The sequence below is a fragment of the Rhopilema esculentum genome, chromosome 11 (genome assembly GCF_057945365.1).
Source record: "Rhopilema esculentum isolate cy_ngs chromosome 11, ASM5794536v1, whole genome shotgun sequence".
Classification (NCBI taxonomy): domain Eukaryota; kingdom Metazoa; phylum Cnidaria; class Scyphozoa; order Rhizostomeae; family Rhizostomatidae; genus Rhopilema; species Rhopilema esculentum.
In genome coordinates, this window is record NC_142825.1 from 15528545 (window position 1) to 15552580 (window position 24036).

A 24036-nucleotide genomic window follows, 5' to 3' on the forward strand; every position below is an offset into this window, starting at 1 on the left:
GCTGAGGGACTAGAACTTTTCTGTGTGGAGATATCTCCAGCTAAAAGCAAACTTTTTCTTGTTGTTGCTTGGTACAGACCACCAAATGACCCAGTTGGTTCCAGTGGCGTAACAGAGACACTCGGGGCCATTAGGAATTTACTAAGATGGGGCCCTTATTTAGGGATTGCGAAGTGAAGTGAGCTCTACGGGGCAAAGGGGTTCGGGGTAATGGGAAAATTTTTAAAATCGTGCCCTTTAGAACCTCGAAAAATGCACGTGATGTGGTAAAGAAAATGTTTACATATGAAAAAACCAACAGTAAATTAGGTGTTCTTGCTCACAACGTGAGCTTTTCTACGTGCATTAACGTTGGCAAAATCCTTTATAAGCTTTGTTTTGTCAATTTTCTTTGCTTCCTTGTTCTCAATTGACAAAGTTGCTAGGTCGTCCAGTCTCTCCTGTGACATTGTAGATCTTAGATATGTCTTTATCAGTTTCAAATTTGAAAATGATCTTTCTGCCGATGCAACAGTTACTGACAAAGTGACGAAAAGTGTTAATAGCTTGTACATTTCTGGAAAGGATGAACTAATACGGCTCTGAAGCACGAGGTTATTAACTTCTAGAACAGTTTTCTTGACTGCAATCTTCTTTCTGAATTCGGTTGCAAATTATCTCATCTCAGAATCTAATTCATCTGTAAAGTCATTTGGACATTTCTCACGAATTACTCGTACTGCATTTTCAAGCATGTCAGGACTCAGTGTTGCCAGGTTGTTGGGGTAGAGACAGCTGAATAATGACGTCACCATTGCTTGTCCTTGAACCTTTCTGTCAGTTGCATCAATGCTGTATCAACAGTCTTGTAGAAAACGTTTATCTTAAAACTTTGCTCAGGATCCATCAGTCTTCCATCTACAACAAGTTCATCTGATTCATATCTTGCCTTCCGACCCCTCTTTTGATGAAACTCTAGCGATCCATCCCAAGATTTTGCAAGTGCTGTGGCAGTCAGCATTATAGACTGCCATGATTCTCGAAGATATTGGAGCTCCGAGAGTGCAATATTAAGGTGTCTAGAGGCAACTGACAAGTCAATCCTAGGGGACTGAAGCTCCTTTGATACTGCATTCACTGATCTTAGTATTCTCTCCCAGAATACAAGGAAAATAATAAATTCCAATGTGTCAATTTTTTTCTTTAGACTCTTTGCGTTCTCACGCTCATTCTTGTTGTTGGATGTTAAGATGAGTCGCGTCAGAAGCCCCATTATCTGGGGATACTTGTCACGCACAGCTCGCACTGCATCAATGCGAGAGCTCCAACGTGTCGTACATAACTTTTTTAGTGTCAGTGATCCTTTCCCAGCTTCGATTCCAAGATCTCTCCATCTATTCAAGGAAGAGCCAAAAAAACTGAAGATATCTCGAAGGGTAGCAAAAAATTTTTCACTCATAACGTGTGATTGCCCACCTAATAACAACGGTTAATTGGTCGACTCTGGTAATATCACTGGTGGAATCCAAGATTATACTCCAGAATGGTGCGGAATTAATATTTTCTACCAAAGTCGAGGATACAGTATTTGCAAGCAAGTGAAACAGCTTATTTTGGATCTTAGCGCTAAGGTATTTTGTTGCTCTACCTGGAAGAGATATAACTTCTGCTAGAAATCCATCATATTCAGCCATAAGAGAGACCAATGCCAAGAAGTTCCCATCTTCGCACACATTATCATGAACCTGCTCTCTGTGCCCTCTGAATGCCAAGGTCAAAGTTGTCATTGTCAGTATAATTGAAATAAGCCATTGAAGAATTATAGCGAATAAACAAAACAAAACAGAATGAATGAATCCAGTGTTGTGTTAGCAACACTGTTTAGTAAGAACTTTTGGGATGGCTCTAGGAAACCTTGTCAACATGGTAAAAAAGCACACAATACGAAAAATTTGATGGGGGCCCCTTTTGGGCCCTTTTTGGTCGGGGGCCCTTAGTTCTCGAACTAAGGTCGCCTAAACTGCGTTACGCCACTGGTTGGTTCCTTTCATAAGCTGGAAAAAGCTCTTTCTTTCCTTCACAAGCAGGGCAAAGAAATCTTTCGCTCGGAGACACAAATTGTGATATTGCGAAGAAATCAACTGATCAGACACCGGATAACAATGAAAACACATTTCTAGTTTCTATGAGCTTTTCAGTTTCAAACAGCTTATCGAGGAACCTACCAGGGTCACTCTTGAAACACTGCAACAGTCATGTTGCTACAACATGTCCCAAAAACATTATAAAATCCGGAGTGCTTGGGGTTTCTTTGATTGATCACTATATAGCTTACTGCGTTCGTAAATTTAATGGAGCAGTAGAGAAAAGTCACAAAAAGATTAAGACCCGTAAATTGAAAAATTTGAATGACGAAATATTCCTCTCTATGTTTCTGGGATATGTTGGGAAAGAATGCTTTCTGAAACTGATGATATCAATCTGCTTGTCAACAATTGGTCTGAAATGTTTTTTTTCTGATTATAGAAAAACATGCGTCTTTGATTGAAATGCGGGTTTCTGAAAAATATTGCCCCTGGATTGACAAGGATCTTAAGGATTTGATGCGCACAAGAGACAAACTAAAAATGTCAGCAGTCAAAGGTAAATCCCCAATACTTATGGACGCTTACAGAAAGATCCGTAATAAGGTCAATGCCCTTAATGTTCGGTTGAAGAAGCAGCATTATACCAATAGGTTCTCTGCATGTCAAGGTAATATGAAAGAATCTTGGAAAGCAATTAATGAACTTCTTAACAAGACATCAAAGTCAAGTAGCATTGATTGTCTCATAGAATCTGGTACAGAAACTCGGAACAAAAAGGTGTTTCTAATGCAATGAACAATTTCATTTGAACTATAGGTAGAGATCTAGCAGATAAAATGCAAGCTGCTGCTAATCCTTTTCTAACAGGTTAACGTTGACAAACAAACATAAACTAAAGTTAACAAACATAAGGCTAAGTTTAACTTCAAGATAATTGAGCTGAAAGATATCAGGGATGCATTTGCCAAGGTTAAAATAAAAAAGAGCTTTGAGATTGACAATATCTCTAGTTACTTTTTGAAGCTCGCTTTTTCCTATATTGGGAACTCTCTGGCTTTCATTTTTAACACTTCCATTAAAACTAGCCAGTTCCCAGATGCATGGAAAGTAGCAAGAATAGGCCTGAAAAATCTAATTATCGTCCCATATCAGTCTTGCCAGTCATCTCAAAGCTCTTTGAAAAGCTTGTTTTCAACCAGCTGTACCAGTATATGAAAGAAAATTACCTCTTTACATGTGACCAATCAGGTTTTTTTCGGCTACATTCCTCACTAACTTCTTTGCTTAAAATGAGTGATGACTGGACAACAGGCCATAGGTCACAGGGTTCATGCCTCGGCCCTCTTCTATTTCTCATCTATATCAATGATCTTCCTCAGGCCATCCAAGATTCCTCTGTGACTATGTATACTGATGATACCAGTCTTTGCTACCAGTCTCACGACTTGACTCAGCTAAATGAGGCTATAAAAAGCGATCTCAAGAAATTGGAGACTTGGTTGTGAGGCAATAAGCTTCCATTGAATGTGGCAAAAACTCATTTAATGCTCATATCCACCAGGCAGATAACTTAGCTCTGGTGTAAAACATTGAACAGAACAGAACATAAATAAATGCTAGCGACCGTAACGATTGAGTTTGAAGATGCTGTTAAAACTGTACTCAAAGAATATTTTCCGCATGTTGTGGAACTGAACACAGAACAGCATTGAAAGCCTTGTTTGTAAAGAGAAGAGACATCTTCGCCATATTGCCAACTGGCTTTGGAAAGTCTCTGATATTTCAGTTCCTCTCGTTGCAAAGAGATTAGGCCTTGTAGTGAAATGCAGTAGATAAGAAACACCGCAAGGCGCCGAGAACAAACAACAACAAACACAGTTGATCAGTTATAGCTAATATTTCGCCTGGCATACGGGGCTTCGCTTGTCGTATTGGCCATATTTGCTGTGATGACCTTCCAACGTGATGATTCTAACCGCCGCGGTGTCCAAGCGCGCTGCCTTCACAGTGAGGAAGTAGACGTTCAAAGTACACACAATTTATGAGGAAAATTACAAAAGACTTATTTTAAGTTGTATACGAAATTTGATAATGATTAACATTTAATAACTGCATTGTGCTAACTTTAATTTCATGCTTCGCACATGTTTTTTGCTGCCAAATGGCGTTTTAAAACTGATTCGATTTGAATCTTGAGGGAGAAAAGTCTATTATCACTATATTAATGATGTCGACTTTTAAGAACTAAATAAAATACATTTTCTTTAAGATTTCCCAAAACTCCTCTGACTACTGAGTTTCTTTATTATCTATCTGACAAGTCTTGTTTCACAGGCCTAGTCTGTTAAATAGACTTCAGTTCTTTCAAGTAAGTTCACCAGAACGAGAATGGGGCGCACTAGACCAGACTCTCTATTATTTTATATAGTGAGTCTGGTACCCAGGGTATGATAACCCAAGCAGACCACTTATTGCAAAGTTGGGCTGGAAGACCATTGAAGAGCTCATTGGCAATGAGACTAAAACAATGGTCTTCAAGTCGCTCTATGATTTGGCTCCTCAATACCTGTCTAACCTCTTCACCAACAACTCAGCATGCTTCTCCGGAACACTGAGACTGATTTAAGGTTGCCAAAGGAAAGGTCAGCAAATTGACAAAAATGCTTTTCTTTCCGGGGAGCTAAACTATGGAAAAGCCTTCCTGCTGAGTCCAAGACGGCATCCTCCCTGGGTGGTTCAAAAAATCAATACAGGGTTGACTAGTTTCTTTTATACTGTATAATACCATGTAATTGTAAATATGTTTTTAATTTTATGGTTTTTTATTTTGTAGTATTTTAGTTGTATATTGTAATTAGTTTTTATTGGAGGGCCCCTTCAAAAATAACTTCCGTTGAAGGGCAACCCCTCCCTAAACAAATCAAAAATGCGATATGAAAAGTGATCCAATACGAAATAAATCCGGTATCGTATGAACAGTGCCTAATCTCGTGTTCCAGAAGTAGCTCGACACTCGAAATAATCCCGTGCGAGTGCAAGTATGGTCTAAAACATGTCTGCAATATCTTGTTATTGTAGAACGTATTTACTGTGATAGCAATCATACTCGCTGTAAGTGAACATTGATAAAAAAGAATGTATGGACATTGTTTGGCATTGTTTGACATTGTCTGTGCCGTGGGATAATTTCAAAGAGAAAAGGTGGCTCGGCTCAGGAACCGTTTGAATGCACTGCTTTAGAAGATGTCAATGCCATGTGTTCTTCCACCACAAATGCCAATTCTTTGATCTTTTGCAACAGGCTCCTTTACACTATTTCGCCTTCTCTCTTTTAAGCAACCATAAACTGGCTCGTTCAATATTCGAGTCACCTTGTTACTAATAAAATTCTGCACTTGTAACATTGTACAACTCTTGACTTTTATTGGGAAGAAACGCATACTTTGCAGTCTCTGCTAGCTTAAAGGCTTTGTGCAAGGATAAAAGCGTGCTATTGCACCAAGCAAAAAATGCTAAACTTAGATCCAGCCTATCATCAAAAAGGAGTGGAACATGTCAATCAAGGCGAGATCCATCCAGCGAAGAATAGAAATAACATAGTCACATTCAGCGTCTCCTTGCAGCTAAAGCCCACCGCACACGGCAGACTTTTGTCTTTGTCTTTCAAAGACCGTCTTCCAAAATTAAACATGTTTAATTTCAAAGACTGTCTTTGAAAGACGAAAATCTTTGTCCGTGTGACAAGCACACGCGGCAAATTTCTGTCTTTGAAATGCAAAAGACAAAAATCTTCGTCTTTCAAAGACAAAAGTCTGCCGTGTGCGCTGGGCTTAACAAAAGATAATACGATTCCTTATAAAATAATATTAGATCCTTGTCTTATCGTTGCACAAACACTTTGAGTGAAATTGTTAGAATATGAAACGTATTCAGCTAGTTACTCCATGTGCAAGTGGCCAAATGTTCTTAAATTTGATTGGAAAGAATTAGTGACAATTTCAGCCAACTCCTGGGGAAGAAAATGGGAATTCCCAGGCACAAATATATCCACGTAAGATAGTATTTTCGAGTAATTTTATCAAACCACGATGTGCGATTTTGTCCTATATCTAACACGTAACTTCCAAGTGTCAAAATTCAAAGAAATAGGCATCGAGCTTTGATCGCACGATTAATAGATACAATTGGCGTGAGAAAGTAGATTCTACGAACATGTAACCATTCAGGCGATGATAAGATTCAATTTGTCTTCAATATACGATTATGAAAAGCAATTAAGAATCTTTGTTGATAAGAAAATTCATTCGCACCTTACAATTGACAAAAACGTGGCAGATGCTAGGTGGAAAATGCAAGAATCTGTACCAACAGGTGAAAATGACAACTTTTGGGCTGTCTACGACTACTTGCACAGATTTAGTAGAAGTCAAAGTATACAACTGGATTTCTCATGTGCGTAGGCGAGAAGCCTTTATGAGATTTACGAATATTGAGTACAGTTAATCTTTTCTTCAGAGCAAAATCTAAAGTTCGACCAAAACTCCAAGGCTTACTTTGGTAAGTGGGAGGATGAGAGAAATAGGAATAATGCCGAGACATGCTCGTTTATAAGAAGCAATTGTTTTATTTCATGACAATTTTTGGCTAGAATGTAGAGGGAAAATTCTGAGTGTATAAGTAATAAAGAATAGTTAGATGAAAAAATGATAGTATTTATAAAAGAAATAAAAAAAATCTTCTTTTCTCGTAACTCAAATATTGACTTTTTCGTTATTTGGCTCTTCTCATAATTAAAACCACACCTTCAATTCATTTTTCATTCAAAACACATTTCTAATAATTTTGCTCCTCTCGCAACGTATCTAACAACGAAAAAGCGTATTTTTCTTGTGATTTAAATAAACATAACTGTATTTTATTTGTAATTAAAAACGGCCGAGCTCTCTCAGCAGTTACAGAAATCCCGGAGAAGCTAAGCATTCCTTTCCTAATTTTCATGAAAGTGGGATACCATAATTAAGTTGGCTTCGAGAACCAGCTGCGCGCTCTAGGCTATTGGCATAAAAATCACAAAACACTGCTCTTTTTACCTTTCTGTGCTACAACGATCATACTAACAACAGCGTTTGCTATGAATGATTTGCAGTTCAATCACGGATCCTGGCGGGGTCTAAGCGGACTAACTCCACAGAACACACAAATAACTCATATTTCAATAATATTGATAAGTCATTGTTGGGAATATTTACGAACGGCGTCCCAAGCCCTATGTGTCTACACAATAGCAAATTGACGCCCAAAATCTGCTTTCATCTCTAGGTATTGAGCTAAAAGAATTATTTTCAAATGAATTATTGTCTTGTGTCACATCTCGCTGCAAACGTATAATTCTATCTCGAGCCCAGCATAATGATAGTTACCTGATCGCTAAAAAAACCTTTTGAAAATTTAGACAACACGATAGAGTAGAAGAAAATCATAGAATGTAAAGCAAAACAAAGCTAACATCAGTATTAAAGATAAGAAAATTTTGACAATCAAGTCCTAAAGTTCACATCTTACGTACAGCCTACTTACTACAAAAAAAACTTTCAAGTTCTTACAGTAATACCTTAATTGATTCTATAGTAGAAACAAACCATTTGGAGTTGTCATTTCAACATATTCCGGGGTGTAATATGCGTTTTGGTACCCTATGATAAAATGGAACATTGTGAAACGCAATGTGTTTCAGATCGTGTGATTTCATCATTGTGCGATGTTTTGATACGTTTTCAAGAGTTTAATATTTACACTTGTCAATCACGCAAAGTTTGGAGTCACCATTAATGTTGTACTTTTTTGCATAAACTTAACAACGGAAATCACAGCAACAATTCTTACTTGCATCCCTTTTATAAAAATAGTTCAATTGTTCTTTACATTCTGAACAATATCAACCAGAACATTCGACCGGTTCGCATGCTAAATTCCACTATTCGTTGTGGTACCCTATTGTTTAAATGCTTTGGTACGTTTCTGCATAACCAAAATTGCCATGCGTTTGTGTACCCGGACCGTGTTGCATACTAAGTTCCACCATTCGTTTTGGTACCCTATTGTTTAAGTGCATGGGTACGCTTTTGCATAACCAAAATTGTCATGCGTTTGTTTACCCGGACCAAAATGCATAAGGTTACCGAAATGCATATGACACCGGCAATGGACGGGACTTTTTGGTTTTTTAAAAACGGGAGTCAGCTGGATTTGTTGCAAAACTCGGGAAAGAATGATTTTCTAGTGCTTTGTCATCAACCAAGGCTTTCTTTTGCTCCCATTCGTTCGAATGAATATGAAACTTTGCAGAACATCCCCTTGCCATGGCTCTTTTTACAACTTTGCTCTTTTCGTAAGAAGATGGGAAATTAAGGAAGTGATAACACTCTATGTTTTGAATTCTTGAATGCTTAACAAGCATAAAAAATACGGTTGAATACCTTGTCGAGAAACTGTGTTATCCTTAAGATACCCCCTGACTTTTATAACCATCAACTTAATCCTGATTGACATTTCTATTATAGATGAATATATGCTTGTTTTTTATGTTTTTGGAAGCGGAGTTGTGAACCTAGAGAACCTTTTTCGCTGAACACGGATTTATCATCTTACTGAGGAAATTTACTTATTATTGTGTATATAGTCATTATCGTGTATATAGTTAAAGTTGTTTTGGAAAATCGGAGCCTTGAACCTACATCAGCGAATTCATTACTTTTCGAGTGAGTCTCTGGAACTTGGTGTGGGGCCTACCAGTGTTCCCCACCCCAAGAAGTTATCTTGTGAAAATATATAACATACCTCACAATTCGAAAAATCAGTTGTAGACTTAAATGAGATATTGTAAGTGGGAAACCTGAGTTTAGCAAATGGATTACTGTTGTTATGGCACGGTTCATAAGTTTCAGAAAAGTATGTGCTCATGTAGACTTATCTGAGACAATCTCTGACAGATGAGGTAATTCTATGTTTTTAAGGTCATGTCGTCAACATTAGAAATTGTCTAGAAAACGGTTTAGGTGACATCATTACTTTCCCGCTATATTCAAACTTTTTTCCGTAATTCGGCTCCTCTCATAATTTAAACCGTATCTTTTCATAATTGGCTTTACTCGATAATCCAATGATATCTTTCTCCTTATTTGGCTGCTATTGTAATTGAAGTCCTATATTCACTTAATTCAAATTTTAACTTTCTTGTAATTTGGTACCTCTCATAACTAAAACCAAAACTTCAATTCATTTTTCATTCAAAACACATTTCTAAAATTTTGCTCCTCTCGTAACTCAAAGCGTGTTTTTTCTCGTGATTTGGCTCTTTTCAAAATTTGCCTCCATACATAATATGGCTTCTCTCGTTGCTTGCACTTAATCTTTCGCAAAATTTGGCTCTTCTCGTAATTTGAACAAAAACTCTCTTAAAATTGGACTCCTCTCGTAACCCAAACCGTATCTTTCTCGTAATTTGGCTCTATTCAAATCCAAATCTCATTTCTCGCGCAATTTGGCTCCTCTCGTAACCCAAACCGTATCTTTCTCGTAATTTTGCTCTATTTAAATCCAAATCTCATTTCTCGCGCAATTTGGCTCCTCTCGTAACCCAAACCGTATCTTTCTCGTAATTTGGCTCTATTCAAATCCAAATCTCACTTCTCGCGCAATTTGGCTCCTCTCGTAACCCAAACCGTATCTTTCTCGTAATTTGGCTCTATTCAAATCCAAATCTCACTTCTCGCGCAATTTGGCTCTTCTCGTAATCCTTACCGCATCATTCTTGCAATTTGATGTTTCTTGTATTTCTTAAACCTTTATTTTCCCGGCTGATCTGGCAATTCAGTTGGTCTCAATTCAAACTGTCATTCAAACTCGTAGCATGTTTTCAACAATGTTTTCGAACGTGGTAGCAAAATTCGATTTAAATTAGTATCTCTATCTTGGTATCATCGATAAAATACCGAGTTGAAGCTTTTCGTTCTGAGATGACAGGGTACCTTCTCATGACCAAATGGACACTGAAACAAAACAGTTTAGGATTAGAATACTAAAACTATAAAAATGAATGTCTATTTCGGTTAAACTTTTGGTCAAAAGCACGCCGAAGGACTAAGCTTCTGGAGGGCAAAGGAATTAGTTACAAGAGCTGCGTTTATAGAAGCCTACGTAACCGCATGGGTATGGAATTTGGAAGCATTTAAAACTTTTGTATCAGTAATTCAAAAAACAAATTAAGTTAAAGAAGCCTTGCCTGTTTTGTGTAACGCAAAAAAACACTTCAGTGGTGATCAACGCACTCAAAAATATCGTGTCCTGGACTCACAACGGTGCCAAATTATACGTAACAGTTAATAAAGAGAATTTACATGATGGCTGCCTTTACAACGAGAGAATCTAACCGAAAGTAGAGGAACCGCTGGGCAAGCAAAATGGGCCGGAATAGATCATGCCCAAGCACAGTAGACAGCACTTGGTTGATAGTTTCTTTTTAATCGAAATGTAAGACTGAACTAAAAATGTAATCAACAAAGCAAAAGTTCAAAAGGAAAATTATCAAATAATACGTGTTTTACATCAGATGTTGATAAACAAACACAACTTAGAACAACATACGGCGTTCACTAACATACGACTTTAAAATGTAACCGAAAAACACTTTAGTACATTAATTTAAAAGCCAACTTGCTACATAAATCTCATTCTAAAGAAATGGAACTTGAAAATCAATCGAGACAAATGAGGAGGAAAACGGAAGAAAGAATAGAAGAAAGTGAATTGGAACAAATTTAAAAAGGCATATAAGGAGGACATACGACATTTTAGCAGCTTCATCTGAGAAAGGTAAAGACAATAAAATGAAACTATTTTCAAGAAAACCGATTTGAGGAATGCCAAAAAATGATAACCGCAACTCAATAAGAGACAAATTTTCAAGAAAGTTGGGCAAAATAAAGTTCGCTATCCTTGGACATCTTTCAAGAAGAAACAAAAGAGCCAGCAAGAACGATTTTAATCGAACTTGAACTCAACAAGAACACTATTGAGCTAAAAAACTACTTTTTCTCCCCAGTAAAGAGCATATGAACCTGAGGAGCAGGTAATGAGTAGAGAGAATTGGCGAAAAATTTCGGGTGAAACTGTTGTAAAATATAAATGAAAGCATTGCATATGACAAGCTCCTTGCATAAGTACTTCTAGCTAAATTTCGAAGCAATGTTACCAACTACAAAGATCGGTATCGACAACAATATTGATTGTAAAATTCAAGCATCGTATAAGGAGAAAACGTTTTCTATTGTACTCTCGTATTAAAGATTATCGCTTAGGAAAATACATTGGTATTGTTTGAGCATTATTACCCATCAGATACAGTGTTATACTATGCATTCTACTTATAAAATTCAACTGATTTTGCATATTTAGAGGTATTTCATAATGCTCTTTTAGGATATATGGTAAAAATTAAAAAATTCTACTCTATATCTATTTCTAACTCAATTTTTAACTCATAGTCTATTCGAATTTTTTTTTCTCAGGACGGTTGTGATTGATGATCGAAAATATTCCCAGCTGCAAACGGTTCTAATTAATTTTCCTCACTGGGTTACAATAAAAAAAAATCAAAGCTGCCCTCCACTTAAATAATAGTGTATGACATCCTTGCCCAGTGACGTCGCCAGCTCGAAAGACCTGAAGTGGAGAAAACAAAATTTTCTCGGCCACGCCCTTCAAACTCTGGGAAAAGCCTTTTTTAGTCTTTTTTTATCTATTTCGAAATCCATCTATTTTTATCTATTTTGGACAAGCAACCTCCTCAAGCAGCAATTTTCGTAACAGTAGCTTTTTGTAACGACCCACTGTTCTTTCCTACTATTTAGTTCCATTTATTTGGCTGACATTTAGTTCCATTAATTTTTATTATTTCGTTCGAGATGATTTTATGTTTAAGATAGAAATAACTTACAGAAAGTGTCTCATTTCTTTACTCGCCAAAATATGTTCCTTCTACCGAAAGTTTTTAAGTTCTCACCGAAATTTACATCGAAATTGCAAACATATGACCAAAATGTTTTCCACCGAAAATTAATCCATCAAAATTTGTGGCACCGGAATTTTTGGTACTTAATGTAAGTCAGTATATTGCCTTGCAGTCTTTTGCAATTTGTACAGTGCCGTCAGAACAAATTCGGGGCTGTCCGTTGTATTGTCTCTCAATCAGTACACTGTTATTAAGGAAATACAGTACAGTTTGTCATCTCTGTCCTTCCCAAAGAAATTCTCCAACTCTGCCGCAAAACAGCCTGCAGAACATTTTCCAGAGAAGTTGCAAAGTTTCGTTTTGCTGTTTCGTCAAAAACATGGTTGAATTCAAATGGGAATGTGACTTAAAGGTGCAGAACAACGACCTTGAGACAGCATAGTCAAAGTAACAATAGAGAGTAAGTAATGTAAACCTTTAAGGTCTGCAGTTGCAACGGCATTTAAGCAGCATATCCGCGAATTCGATGAGAAGTTCCTTACACAAAGAAACAAGGAGGTCCAACGCACTATCTTGGCACATTGGTAGCTTTGTAAGTCTAAACACATCAATTCTGGGGGAAAAACGAAATTGTTGCAAGAGCAGGGAAGAATTCAGACAACGGGCTTGACGAAACTCATACTTTCTAATAAACCACTAAAAAGACAGCATTGAAGTATCTCAAATTGATCAAATGATGATAAATGGTCAGAATGAAGAGGATGATTATTATCATGGCTTATATTTATGACGATCATTTTCTAATTAAATGCCGCATAAATTGAACTATTGACAAAGTTATAAACCTTTTAGATCAGAATCTTCAAAATAATTATCATTTAGAAGTAGCAAGTTATAAGATCGGCTCACGTCTCAGTATGATGTTAATGATTTGAAATGGCACAGAAATTGACCTAATGACAACAATGGAAATTAGGCAGATGCAAAAACAGACCCAGCATGCGGACGAACGGTCAATTAGCAAGACAGCAGGTATTATTAAAAACATCACATAGAAAATGCAAAGGTGATGTGACACATAGCATTGCTTTGAATATTTCAGTGCGAAATTAACTTTGAAACATAAATGTACGATTTTAGTGATTAGTCAGGTCAACAACAAGACATTCTTGAGAATGTATGGCACTGGAAAAAGGTTAGAAATATAAAGAAGGTTAGTCATACCAAACAGAAAATGATTGAAAGCCAGTATATGTATTATATTTGTGGTGGAAACGGCGATAGGATGTGAGAGAAACACAAGTACAAATACGAATGTCATGGAAACAAGAAGAATTATGCAAGCAAAGAGCTGTTCGGTTAAAATAGGATACTTGTAGCAAAGGTTGCATACAATGACAAAAAGATCAAACATGCAGTTGACAGTAGCTGACACAGAGCATAAAGAGTGAGCTCAAGCCTTGAAAAATAAAAAACCTGAACTAATTTCTGAAAATTCTATATATATATATATATAACAACTTCAAAATACAAAACAACAAAAACATAACAGATGAAAGCAGAACAACCAGAACTTGCGCGACAATAACTTTGATTAGCAAAAACTAGTTATAAATGACACAGGCAGCCACAAGAAAAAAGCAAAACTGAATAAAACACAAAATAGTTGTCTAGAATAGTGAGGATTTATTGAACAAGAGGCTTTTAGCAGGATTTTTTACTCCTTTCCATTCTCCAAGGTTCTTTCAAAACATCTTTTTCTTTGTGATCTTCAATTCGAATAGTCGCTCAATCTGTAAGAGTTTCACGGAGCTCTTTCAACCCCTCTCATTATACCCAGCTTGTTTGACAGGTTCGTCTTAAAAAGTTGTGCAAAATTTCTACAGCTCCTATGCAATCTAAACTGAACCCACAGTGCTGACAATTGGTTACCAAATTTAATGAATGGTACAACTTGATCAAGGCAATCTTCATTTGAAACTTTTACGGCTTAGCATCCCTTAGAGCACATTAGTCGGTGATCCTGAAGTTTAATTTAGTTTTCATGTTTTCCTTTATCAATCTACTGCAACCATCTGCAAAACCCTTGCTTAATGATAGACTTAGTGCAAAAGAAGGAAATCTTGCCGGATTCGATCAAATATTGCCATTGGCAAAAATACTGATTTTGGATAACTTACATGCCTGCATTGGTTCCCACAGCAGTTTCCCCGTTTTATGTGAAACTTTTCTGTAAACACTGCGTATCCTGTTTCCGGATCGATGTATGTATCATGATCATTCTGTTCATAGTAGATAAAAACATGTTAAGGCTTATAAAGTTTACAAATTACATTAAACTTGAAATTTCAGATTAATAAATATATTGTCTTGCAAATGGGGATTACAGTTTACCGGTCTGTCTTACAAAAACAAGGCCTTATATGCAGGGCCTCCATTGCTTTGACATGAATCCAAACTTGCCTACAACAAAAAGCAAAATGGCTTCAAAGGTTCTAAAATGCCTCCGTAAAGATAGAAGATTTGTCCAACAATTGGGGGGTCTAAAAAGTTGGAGGGGGGCTAAAACCGAAAAAAAGAGGTTTTACTGATGGTTCTTCTCTTAATATTGTACACTCTTGGTAAAGCCCCCAGCCCCCCCCCCCCTCCTCCAGCCTGGCAGTGCCTGCAATGAGAATAGATGATTCAGGCATCATCCATGTGATACATTTGATAATCTTCAGAACAATCATTTGTTTTTTCGATTTTTAAGAATTCGGAAAAACCACGCTTTCTCAGTAACAGCAAACCATGAAAGAGTAAACCATATTAAACAAAGATGTGAAAGGTTTGCTCAAATGGTAGGACGGGCAACGAAAAAAAGTCTGATTTCATGATATATGTTTGCACTGTGTTCAAGGGGGTGTACATTTCTTTTTTTGCCAATTTCTATTGTAATATATGTCTTACACAAGTAAACAATTATTAATAGACATATGCTGTTAACCGTTACTGTAATTACCTAAAATTAGTGTGTGTACTTCTAAGTAGCCCCCCTACCCCTACCGAATGTGAACCCCCCAAAAAAGCCAAAAATCTGATGAGCGCTCCCCTTTCTTACCATGAGTGTCCCATCCCTCGAATGCAAATTTATCCCTGGCTACGGGAATTATAGTAAGGAGAACTTTTATATCGACTTTGAGGAGAGCACTAATGATTTACTGATTTTCTAAAAAAACAGGTTATTTTTTTTCTTGCTGGTGAAATAACAGAAATTTAAACAAACCACTTCGAATGAGCACCTTCCTAGTGAAATTAGGCACCAAGGGAGAGCTTTATATTTTACTGAGTATCTTCAAGGCAAACCTTATAGGCACGTGGTCTGAGATATATCAATTTCTGGGTGTGGCAGTTTGATGCAATTGATTTTGTTTATCAAAGATAGTCAATCATCGCTTCGATTTTCAAAGGGTACTTTCTTTGACTTTATAGAAGTCACATTCTGAGCAATGAGATACCCTCATTAATTCAAATAGTTCAGCACGTTGATCTTACTGACAGGACCGCCAAGAGGCTCCGGAGAGCTTGCAGGGAAACTGAAAGACAAGGCTCCTTGCGAGCGAACAGAGCTTTTTAAGCTCTACAACACTGTTATATTGAATTTTAAAAATAAGGTGTTTGGTAGTTTTCATCATGAAATACTTAAAGCATCATTAAGGCAAAAGTGGCATCAAACAGGGCTCATGTCTTGGGCAACTCCTCTTTCTAATTATATATCAATTAACTGGCCTTTCACTGAAAAAACCCCATAATACTTTGTATGCCAATGATACAATAAGCTGCTACTCCTCTGATGTGAATGCAGAACTTACACATCTTAATGAATCGCTTCGAGGCAAGAAGCTCTAATTAGACATTACGCAAACTTAAGCTAATATAATTACTTCAAAACAATAACTAAGTCACATTAGGAAATCATCATTTATTATTCCAAGTTTTAAGATGGAAATGATAATGTTAGTCTTGTGAATCAAACCAAACATATTGGTATAACGATAATTGAGAACATAAAATGGGAAAGCCAAATCAAGAACTACCAGACTAAAATTTTTCAGCGCTCTTAGATTGTAATTATCATCTATTTATGCCAGTCTGCAAAGTATGGCAGTTCTTGATGAGACTTTGCACATGCCCAGCAAATTTCAAGCACATTTTCTGGGTGCAACCTTTCTTTTTAATAACAACCATATGACATGAAAAATTGTTCTATTTACTGTTTCTTAATTTTACATATTTCAACTTTTGGTGTGCAGCACTACACAGTTTGTGTGTGTGCATCTCCCATACTCCCCAGACTTGCAGATATCAAGTGTATAAAGATGGGATGATTTCAACTGAAATGTTCATGCACACTAACTATAGCCATACATATTCTATAGATATATCTGCAATTGCAGTAGTGACGGATATCAGAAACAGGAAATTGTCCTAAAATTACACAATTTTGCTGTATTGTCTGCACAATATTGATTCAATATATGGCTGAAAGCAAGAAGTGACAGTATAGTTGGACTGAAATCAGGTCCAAAGTTCTGTGGCATTAAAAGTCATTCCAAGAAGACCCATAAATTTTAGCATAAAGGTCAGCTTATGTAATAACAGGGAGACAACAGGGACAAAAAAATTGATTTTGTAATGGTGAATGGTCCATCTCAAATTTCCCTTATACTAAAGTTTAGGCAGCAGGGGGTTCTTTAGTTGGTGGTCCTTGACATTTTTCATGGTTTTAATCCCCTTTTTTTAACCAAGATGTTTCGGATGTTTCCAGGCTTCGATTTAACCCTGCCAAGCCAAAGTAGAAAAAGCACAGTTAACAAAGGCGATTGACTATTTCTCTGTCACATCAAGTAATCCCCCCCTCCCCTCACACCCCCTTATTTATATTTCTGTCTGCGCAACAAATGCGTATACAAATAGATACCTTGCATGCATGTGTGTGTCTGCGTATTATTTCTATGTCAACAACTGATAGAACATCACCGGGAACGGAGGGCCGCGAGCCAACAACAGGCTTCTCCTTCTCCGAGCCTCTACCTTTACTATCCAGATTAAAGAATCTTATATCAGTTAATGCTGTTCGCTTTAAAAACGCTGTAAATCTCGTAACAGTGCCATAAACAACTTCTGTTGGCCGAAACTTTGCTAACATCACTGACCCTTTCTAACTCTATGTTTCTATTTGATAGTCCTAGAAGGTCAATGATTGTTAGGATGCACCAAAACCACCTTACGAAATGACATCACAATCTCCCGTAGCCTCGCCCTGGAGTCGTTGCGGATCATGCTCGAGCTGACAAGTCAATGTTGACTGTTTAATTCAAATTCAAATTCAAATTCATTGGCATTCAGCAACTAATTACAGGGTACTTAAATTAATTATTATAGTAGTTAATACAGAATATATGACATCTATTTTAGCTAATAACAAATAAGTTGCCTAGGACGCTGGGAGGAACCGAAACGGTTTTCGAGCCTAGCGCCCTAAGTTGGTAATAGTTAATCATGCAGTATAACAGTAACAATGGAACAAGTAAAAGTTAATTACAAGTAGAAACTAATTACTAATAATTTTGATTTGAATTTAACATATAACAGAAGAAGAATAGAAACATATTAAGATTAAGATACAGATATTAAGAAAAAAAGAACAAAATACAAAGGGGCAAGAGGAGAGAACAAGGATATAAACGAAGGGGGGGGGGGGGGGTGACACGAGAGTTCTGTTCGTTTTCAGTTTAGAAATCGAAGAATGAGATATTCGGGTTGGTTTAAAGTAAGTGCATTTGGGTTTTATAAATATTTTTGCAGAAGCCAATTTCGGAGATGTTTTTGGAAGAGTCTTTTGACTGGTTTAGAGCGAATATTAAGTGGGATTTCGTTCCAGATTTTAACTCCATTGAACGTAATGAATCTCTTTTTAAGGTTAGTTCTTGCTTTGGGGATAGCAAAATTTTGTTTTGCAGCTTGCCGTGTATCATAGCTATGTCTTGATGTTGTTTTTTGGAAGAGCTGACAAAGAAAATCCATTTGCGTGCCTGTGTTTACGTCATACATAAACTTTGCACATTGCAGGGTGTAACTATCATTGAGGTTTAATATATCAAATTTATGGTAAATTGGTTTGGAGCTTGCTGTGTTTTTAGCAAAGTTCATTATTCGTAGAGCTTTGTTTAGATTTCGGCCCATAGGTTTTAGGGAGGACAGATTTGCACTCCCCCAGTTAATTAAAGCATAGTTGACGTGAGGCTCGAAATCTTTTTAGTGTGATTCCTGTGAAAGTTTACTGTGATTCCGTGCTATGCTTCTTCTTCAGAGACAAATTCTGTGCCACCTCCGTTCATCATTCAGACTACTTATCGAATCTGTGATCACTTACGAATCTTTACAGCTTGGCGGCTAAGGCTTGCGATGGGGTCGACAAACTTCTCAGTCTCCCACGAACTGTAACACCATTCCTAACCCGTCTCCAAGATACAGCGAGTCTCGGCGATGGCAGGATTCAACAGAGAATACAACTTCTACGTACTTCACTACACAGCATAACACGTACTACACTACTGACTCTAAAACTACTTTTCTAAAGGGGTATATATAGGCAGGGCCGTCGCTAGCGGGGGGGGGGGGGGGGGGGGTGCGGCACCCCACCTAGAAAATTCTTGTCGGCAAATTTTCTAAAAGTAGAGTTTTGTCGGGTTTTACTTTCGAAGTTCGAAGTTCTCAATGCAATAGCTTTCGCAAAAAGTTTGGATAAGATGAGTATAAGACCGAAAAAGTATCACACAAAAACACTCAGCAATTCAAAATAGGTACAGATGGCGCTTTGGGTGTCACGGAGGGGCAAATGTCTACAAAAATTTCAAATAACTCCCTTTCGGCAGCCGGAGTCTAGAATCTAATGTTCAATATCCAGGGCAACCTAATTGTAAAACCACTGAGTTTACGAGGGTTTTACAGGCTTGTGTTCGCAGATTCGGCAGTAAAAGAAAGTACAAAATTCAATAAGCGTGTTCTGATTTCTTGGCTCGACGGTTCCTATAGTTTCATCTAATTCAACAACGACTAAACGGGTCACTTCGGCAAAACTGGTATGCTTCAAACTTCTTGAAATAACAACGGCTATCCGAACATCTGAAATCACGTCTAAACCTTAGCGACTAAATTAAACGACTGAATTACTCACAAAAGCCAACAAATATTTTACTCAACAGCAATTAAGATAATTAGGACAGTTATACAAAACAGAACAAAGGAGCTGATCACAAGACAGGCTGTTACATGGAAATTGGCCAAGGTGCTAACAAAAGTCAAGCACGCAAATGAAATTCAAACAGCAAACAAGCAAAAGTTTCCTTGACGAAATTCTGTCCTTTTACATAATCTCAATATACTAAAATCCTACTATGCAAATTAGCTTCGAAACAACGAATGTGCTACTATGCAAATGAGGGGCACGGAAATCTGCACACGGTCTCACCCACTCGACGCCTCTTCGAACGAGATCGGTTTCGAGGCCTCCTCGAAACGTCCCGCTTTTTCCTCCGTTCGATCCCGTCCGTCGACGTGAGTCTGCAGCTGGCCTTCGATTTTCGATTCGGTCCCGTCTTCCTGCCTGAAAATCCTCGAAACAAACTTTTTCTAGGCGGAAGTTGCTTTGCTTGCGGACCTGATTGCCTCTCCGGAGAAAAGGTTACGTCGGGTCGTTAAGCGTGTTAGGCTTTGTCAGCGAGGTCGTTAACCGCCACCTCTTTGTGCCGAGGGCAATTATCTCCGCAGAGTTACTCTGCCAAGGCTCTGCTAATCACCATCGATTTTTTTGGCACCAAAAACGGTGCTGCGTCACAGCTCGGTTCTCCCTTCTGGATGCGAGTTTCGATTCGAATTTTTGGGAATCAAAACCCGTCGAATGCGACACCTTTCTCCCAAAAACTCAGCATCGTACGAGCAAAAGTTATGATTGTCATGATTTTGCCCTGTACTGTAATGTACAGTACAGCAGTGTACGAATCCTTTGTGTTAGGACTCTGGCTCGACCGTGATTGGTCGAAAGTTTGATCGTTATAAGTACTAAGAATGCGATCTCATTGTTTAAACTAGACGCTCATGCTTATCATGTTCGAATTTAGCTGTACCACTACTTTTTACATCACGTGTCCCTTCGTTTTGCCATCTTTGTTTACTTGGTGAAATCGAAAAAATAAATGTCAAACCCTCGAAAAACTTCTTCCCGATTTTTTTCAAAGGAGCGTTGGATTTAAATGAAAATCACACAGAAAACGAAAAATTAAGCTAACCAATTCCTGTACGAGTGGGGGTACGGGCCCCGCCATCCCGCCATCCCCCATCATTGCAACAAAGAATTGACCGCTCAATAAAATCAACAAGAATTTCCTATCCACATGCACTTCACTGAGCATTCCAAACATACGATTGAAGTTAACACGGACGTAAAAATGCCGAAATTTTCGAAAATGAAACTTTACAAGAAAGTTTGTTTTGGTTGCGGACGATTCAGGATGTTTCCCTTCCTAATCAAACTAAAGCATTGATGCGAGATCATTAAGTGGCAACCTGATTGTCAGTGCGGATCGTTAGCGATCATTAACCTTTCCTTCTGCAAAGCTCCGCGGTGAAAAACCAACTTTTTCGATTTGCTAAACTTGCTGCGTCATAGCTTGCCCCGCCGTTGTTTTAGGCATAAAAAATGACTAGACTTCATTTTCATGAAGCAAAAATTGCCTTTAGTCATTTCGAAAACAAACTGAAAGCTTATCTTTAAAAATATTGCAAGAAAACCTTGCTGCGTCACAGCTCGGTTCTCCCTTCTGGATGGAAGTTTTGATTCGAGGTTTTTTTGGAATCGAAACAGCTCGCTTGCGACAACTTTCTCCCAAAAGCTCGAGACCGTACGAGCAAAAGTTATGATTGTCATGATTATCTCATCATTGTTGCTTAAACTAGGCACTCACATGGTTATCATGGTCTTTTGGCGATACGTTCCGATGACCTAGCGATTTGCATTGTTGCAGGGACAGTTTTTTTCCCGGTAACTGAAAAATTCCCTTTTATGGGGGATCGATTGATAAATGACCGTGCAATTTGTGTCAAAACAGTCTCAACAGGACAAAACCATGATGAATTGTCGCGAAGATCATTTTCCAGCCAGGTGCATTTTAGAGCACACGGTTGGAAAGAAAGGTTTGGAAAAAGAAGTCGACATGTTTCTCACAATGGACCCTTGATTTTGGACGCAGTTTTCACTGTGAGTATTGTTTATTCTTTTCGCTCATGTTTCTGTACCTTGCCCTGCCATTTTTCTAACAAAACGCCCTGCCCCTACCGCGAAATATTTAATAGTCGCCCCTTTATTGAATACTATGTTTCTGTTGCTCTTTTATTAGCTACAACATTGAATTTACCGTCTGTTCTTCTGCTGTTTTTGCAGGACAGTGTCGAGAACACGATTTGAATACCTTTCCTAAATTGAATATTCATCAGGTTAGTGCGTTTGTTTTCGGGGTTATTTTCATCCCTTTTCGTTTATCTACGTTTCAAGATAGAGGTATTTTATATTTTATTATTTATCAATTTGTGCAACGAATTCTCAGCGAATTGTAACGCCTAGATTCAGGAAATTCAAACTTTATAGGACAGTTTTGCTTGACGAGTTGCGAACGACGATCAAGCTACGCCCCCTTTGTGATGTGACCCCATTGTCTGCAAGGTCGTTATTGGGGAAACTTTTTGTGACTGCGGATCGTTAACGATCATTAGTGACGCATCGATTAGGAACCATGATCTTCGATGTCGACATTTGATTTTGGTAAACTTGCTGCGTCACAGTTTTCATTTCGGTTATTCTTGGATTTTTTGCAGGACATTCCCGTGGCAGATTGACCAAAGTATTGTAAAAGATATTCTCATCCAGCTTCATCACACGGTAAGCGATTTTTGATATCAAAGATCTCTTCGTGTTTTACTTCGTTTATACTCAAATTTTGTTTGCCGTTTTTTAGATAAATATGCTGAATGAATTCTAAACGAAATGCCAAGTGTTCATTTAAGAAAATTAAATTTTTCAATACAGTTTTTCATGTGTTGCGAAAGCCGGTGAAGTTACGCCTCCTCCTATCCCTCGCGATTGATTGATTGCTTTCGCGATATTTTCTACGAATTTTTGCTGCCCCTTTTTGTTTAAACATTCATGCTACACCCTTAGTGACAAGATTTAGTAGAGTTTTTGTAAACTTCATGTTGCCCTCATCGTGGTATAGAAATTTAATAACTTTTTCAATACATTTTTCCATCTATTGCAAATGCCGGTGAAGTTACGCCTCCCCTAACCCCTCACAGTTGATTGATTGCTTTTGCGATATTTTCATGGATTGGAAGCTGCCCCTTTTTGTCAAAATAATCATTCTGCTCCTTTTTTGTACGTGTTTTTCTACCACTTTTAGACCAATTTTACAACTGCTAAGCAATTTTTCCAGCCATTTCCATTTCGACATGGAAACATGCTTTAATGAATTGTTTCTACGCGTACACTAGCGCTGAAATTTAATAACCATTATTCCTCTTTTTTTCAGGGCATTTGCGAGACGTTTTGACACGACGATTTGAATGAAAGACATTTCTTCTTTGGCCTTTGTTTCGTTATAATTTGATTGATTTAGAGGATCTTTGTATGTTTATTGTAAAGTTGAAGGATAATTCAAGATTTTGCATCCTGCTCTCAAATAGTTTCAGCGATTGATAGGACCCCTATTTCATAGATTTTCATACCCTACTTCCAATTGGTTTTTTTACGAGGATGTTTATGAAACACACGGTTCCCTCATTGTACTTTTACAGAGTTTGCCCCCTATGCGTTATAAACATCTATTAGATTTTGCTTTAAATGTGCTATTTAACTTTGGAGGATCCTCAACTCTAGCCATTTATTGTTACCAATCTTGCATTTGGTTTTTTACGAGGATGTTGGTGAAATACACGCCTCCCTCATTGTGATATATTTGAGGGTTTGCCTCATATATTTTGAAAACATCAGATTTTAGATTTTGCTTTAGTTATGGATTTTGTTTTGAGGATTCTCAACTCTAGGGTTGGCTCACCAATAGTAACTATTAATTGTTGTTGTTTTCAGAATTAGCAAACATTTTGATAATTATTATGATGATGAAGTAGATATTTGTTTTTCTGCTAGAAATCTGCCATTGACACAAGTTAGGATAGTTGATAATCAGTCAAGTTTTATAGCATGATAAAAAGTCCTCAAAAATGAAACATTAGTGGTAGTGCTCAAAAATGAAACATTTGTGGAACTATATATATTCTCTTTCGGCAATATTTTAGACACAGGTATTAAGTAAAATTCATATAAAGATTAATTTATTTTCAAATTTGGTCGGGGTGAAGAGGAAATAGATAAATGACTTTGCTGGATGCCTCTTCGTGAAAATATCGAAATTTGAGCTTCTCCATATAAAATGGAGGTCGGGGGCAACCAAAAAACAAGTCTATTGCTTTACCAAATTTGAAGGCCTCATCCATTGGTATTAAAATGTCAAAACGAGGCGGAAACGCCCGAGCTGATATTAACACACCACCTAGCAACAATGAAATCACGTGATTTGAATCAGAAAGGAAGATTCTGTTAAAAGTAGCTAGATATATGTGAACTGTACCAAAAATAGCGTTATCATGATTATAAAAATCTCGAAAAATCATCTGACCTATAGACAATTAATTGACAAGGTCATAGTAGTACATTTAAAACGAACACCACCAACCTCTCCAACAGTTGAATGGTTACCAAATTGCTTTTATTTGGCAAATAAATTAATTAATTGAGTCCTGGATGATAGACCTACTTATAATACGTACAGTAACAAGGTTCCCACATTAAACGCAATAATTAGGCTAGGC

The 24036-nt window shown here is 37.5% G+C and overlaps 1 protein-coding gene and 1 long non-coding RNA gene across 4 annotated transcripts; one reads left to right on the forward strand and one right to left on the reverse strand.

Annotated features, from left to right (window-relative positions):
• Positions 1-107: 107 nt before the first annotated feature.
• LOC135694114 (uncharacterized protein C1orf53-like) lies at positions 108-17371 on the reverse strand. 3 transcript variants are annotated; one of them, XM_089111299.1, is made up of 4 exons: positions 17036-17371; positions 14256-14357; positions 8904-10114; positions 108-8542 (listed from the first exon to the last, which is right to left on the reverse strand). In XM_089111299.1, the coding sequence occupies exon 4, from the start codon at positions 1436-1438 to the stop codon at positions 788-790; it is 651 nt and encodes a 216-aa protein (XP_088967425.1). In that variant the 5' UTR covers positions 1439-8542; positions 8904-10114; positions 14256-14357; positions 17036-17371; the 3' UTR covers positions 108-787. The 3 variants fall into 3 exon arrangements, with proteins under 3 accessions (XP_088967425.1, XP_088967426.1, XP_088967427.1); XM_089111301.1 differs by having other exon boundaries at positions 7145-8542; positions 17036-17335; XM_089111300.1 differs by lacking the exons at positions 14256-14357; positions 17036-17371 and adding an exon at positions 12551-14244.
• Positions 17372-20995: 3624 nt separating this feature from the next.
• On the forward strand, positions 20996-23294 carry LOC148959074 (uncharacterized). Its single transcript, XR_016144206.1, has 4 exons — positions 20996-21373; positions 21557-21609; positions 21988-22051; positions 22698-23294. It is a non-coding gene; the product is annotated as an uncharacterized LOC148959074 (long non-coding RNA).
• The last annotated feature ends 742 nt before the right edge of the window (positions 23295-24036 follow it).

Excerpts from the sequence above, each read along its gene's own strand:
- LOC135694114 (XM_089111299.1), bottom strand. The coding sequence starts at position 1,438 with ATGAGTGAAAAATTTTTTGCTACCCTTCGAGATATCTTCAGTTTTTTT.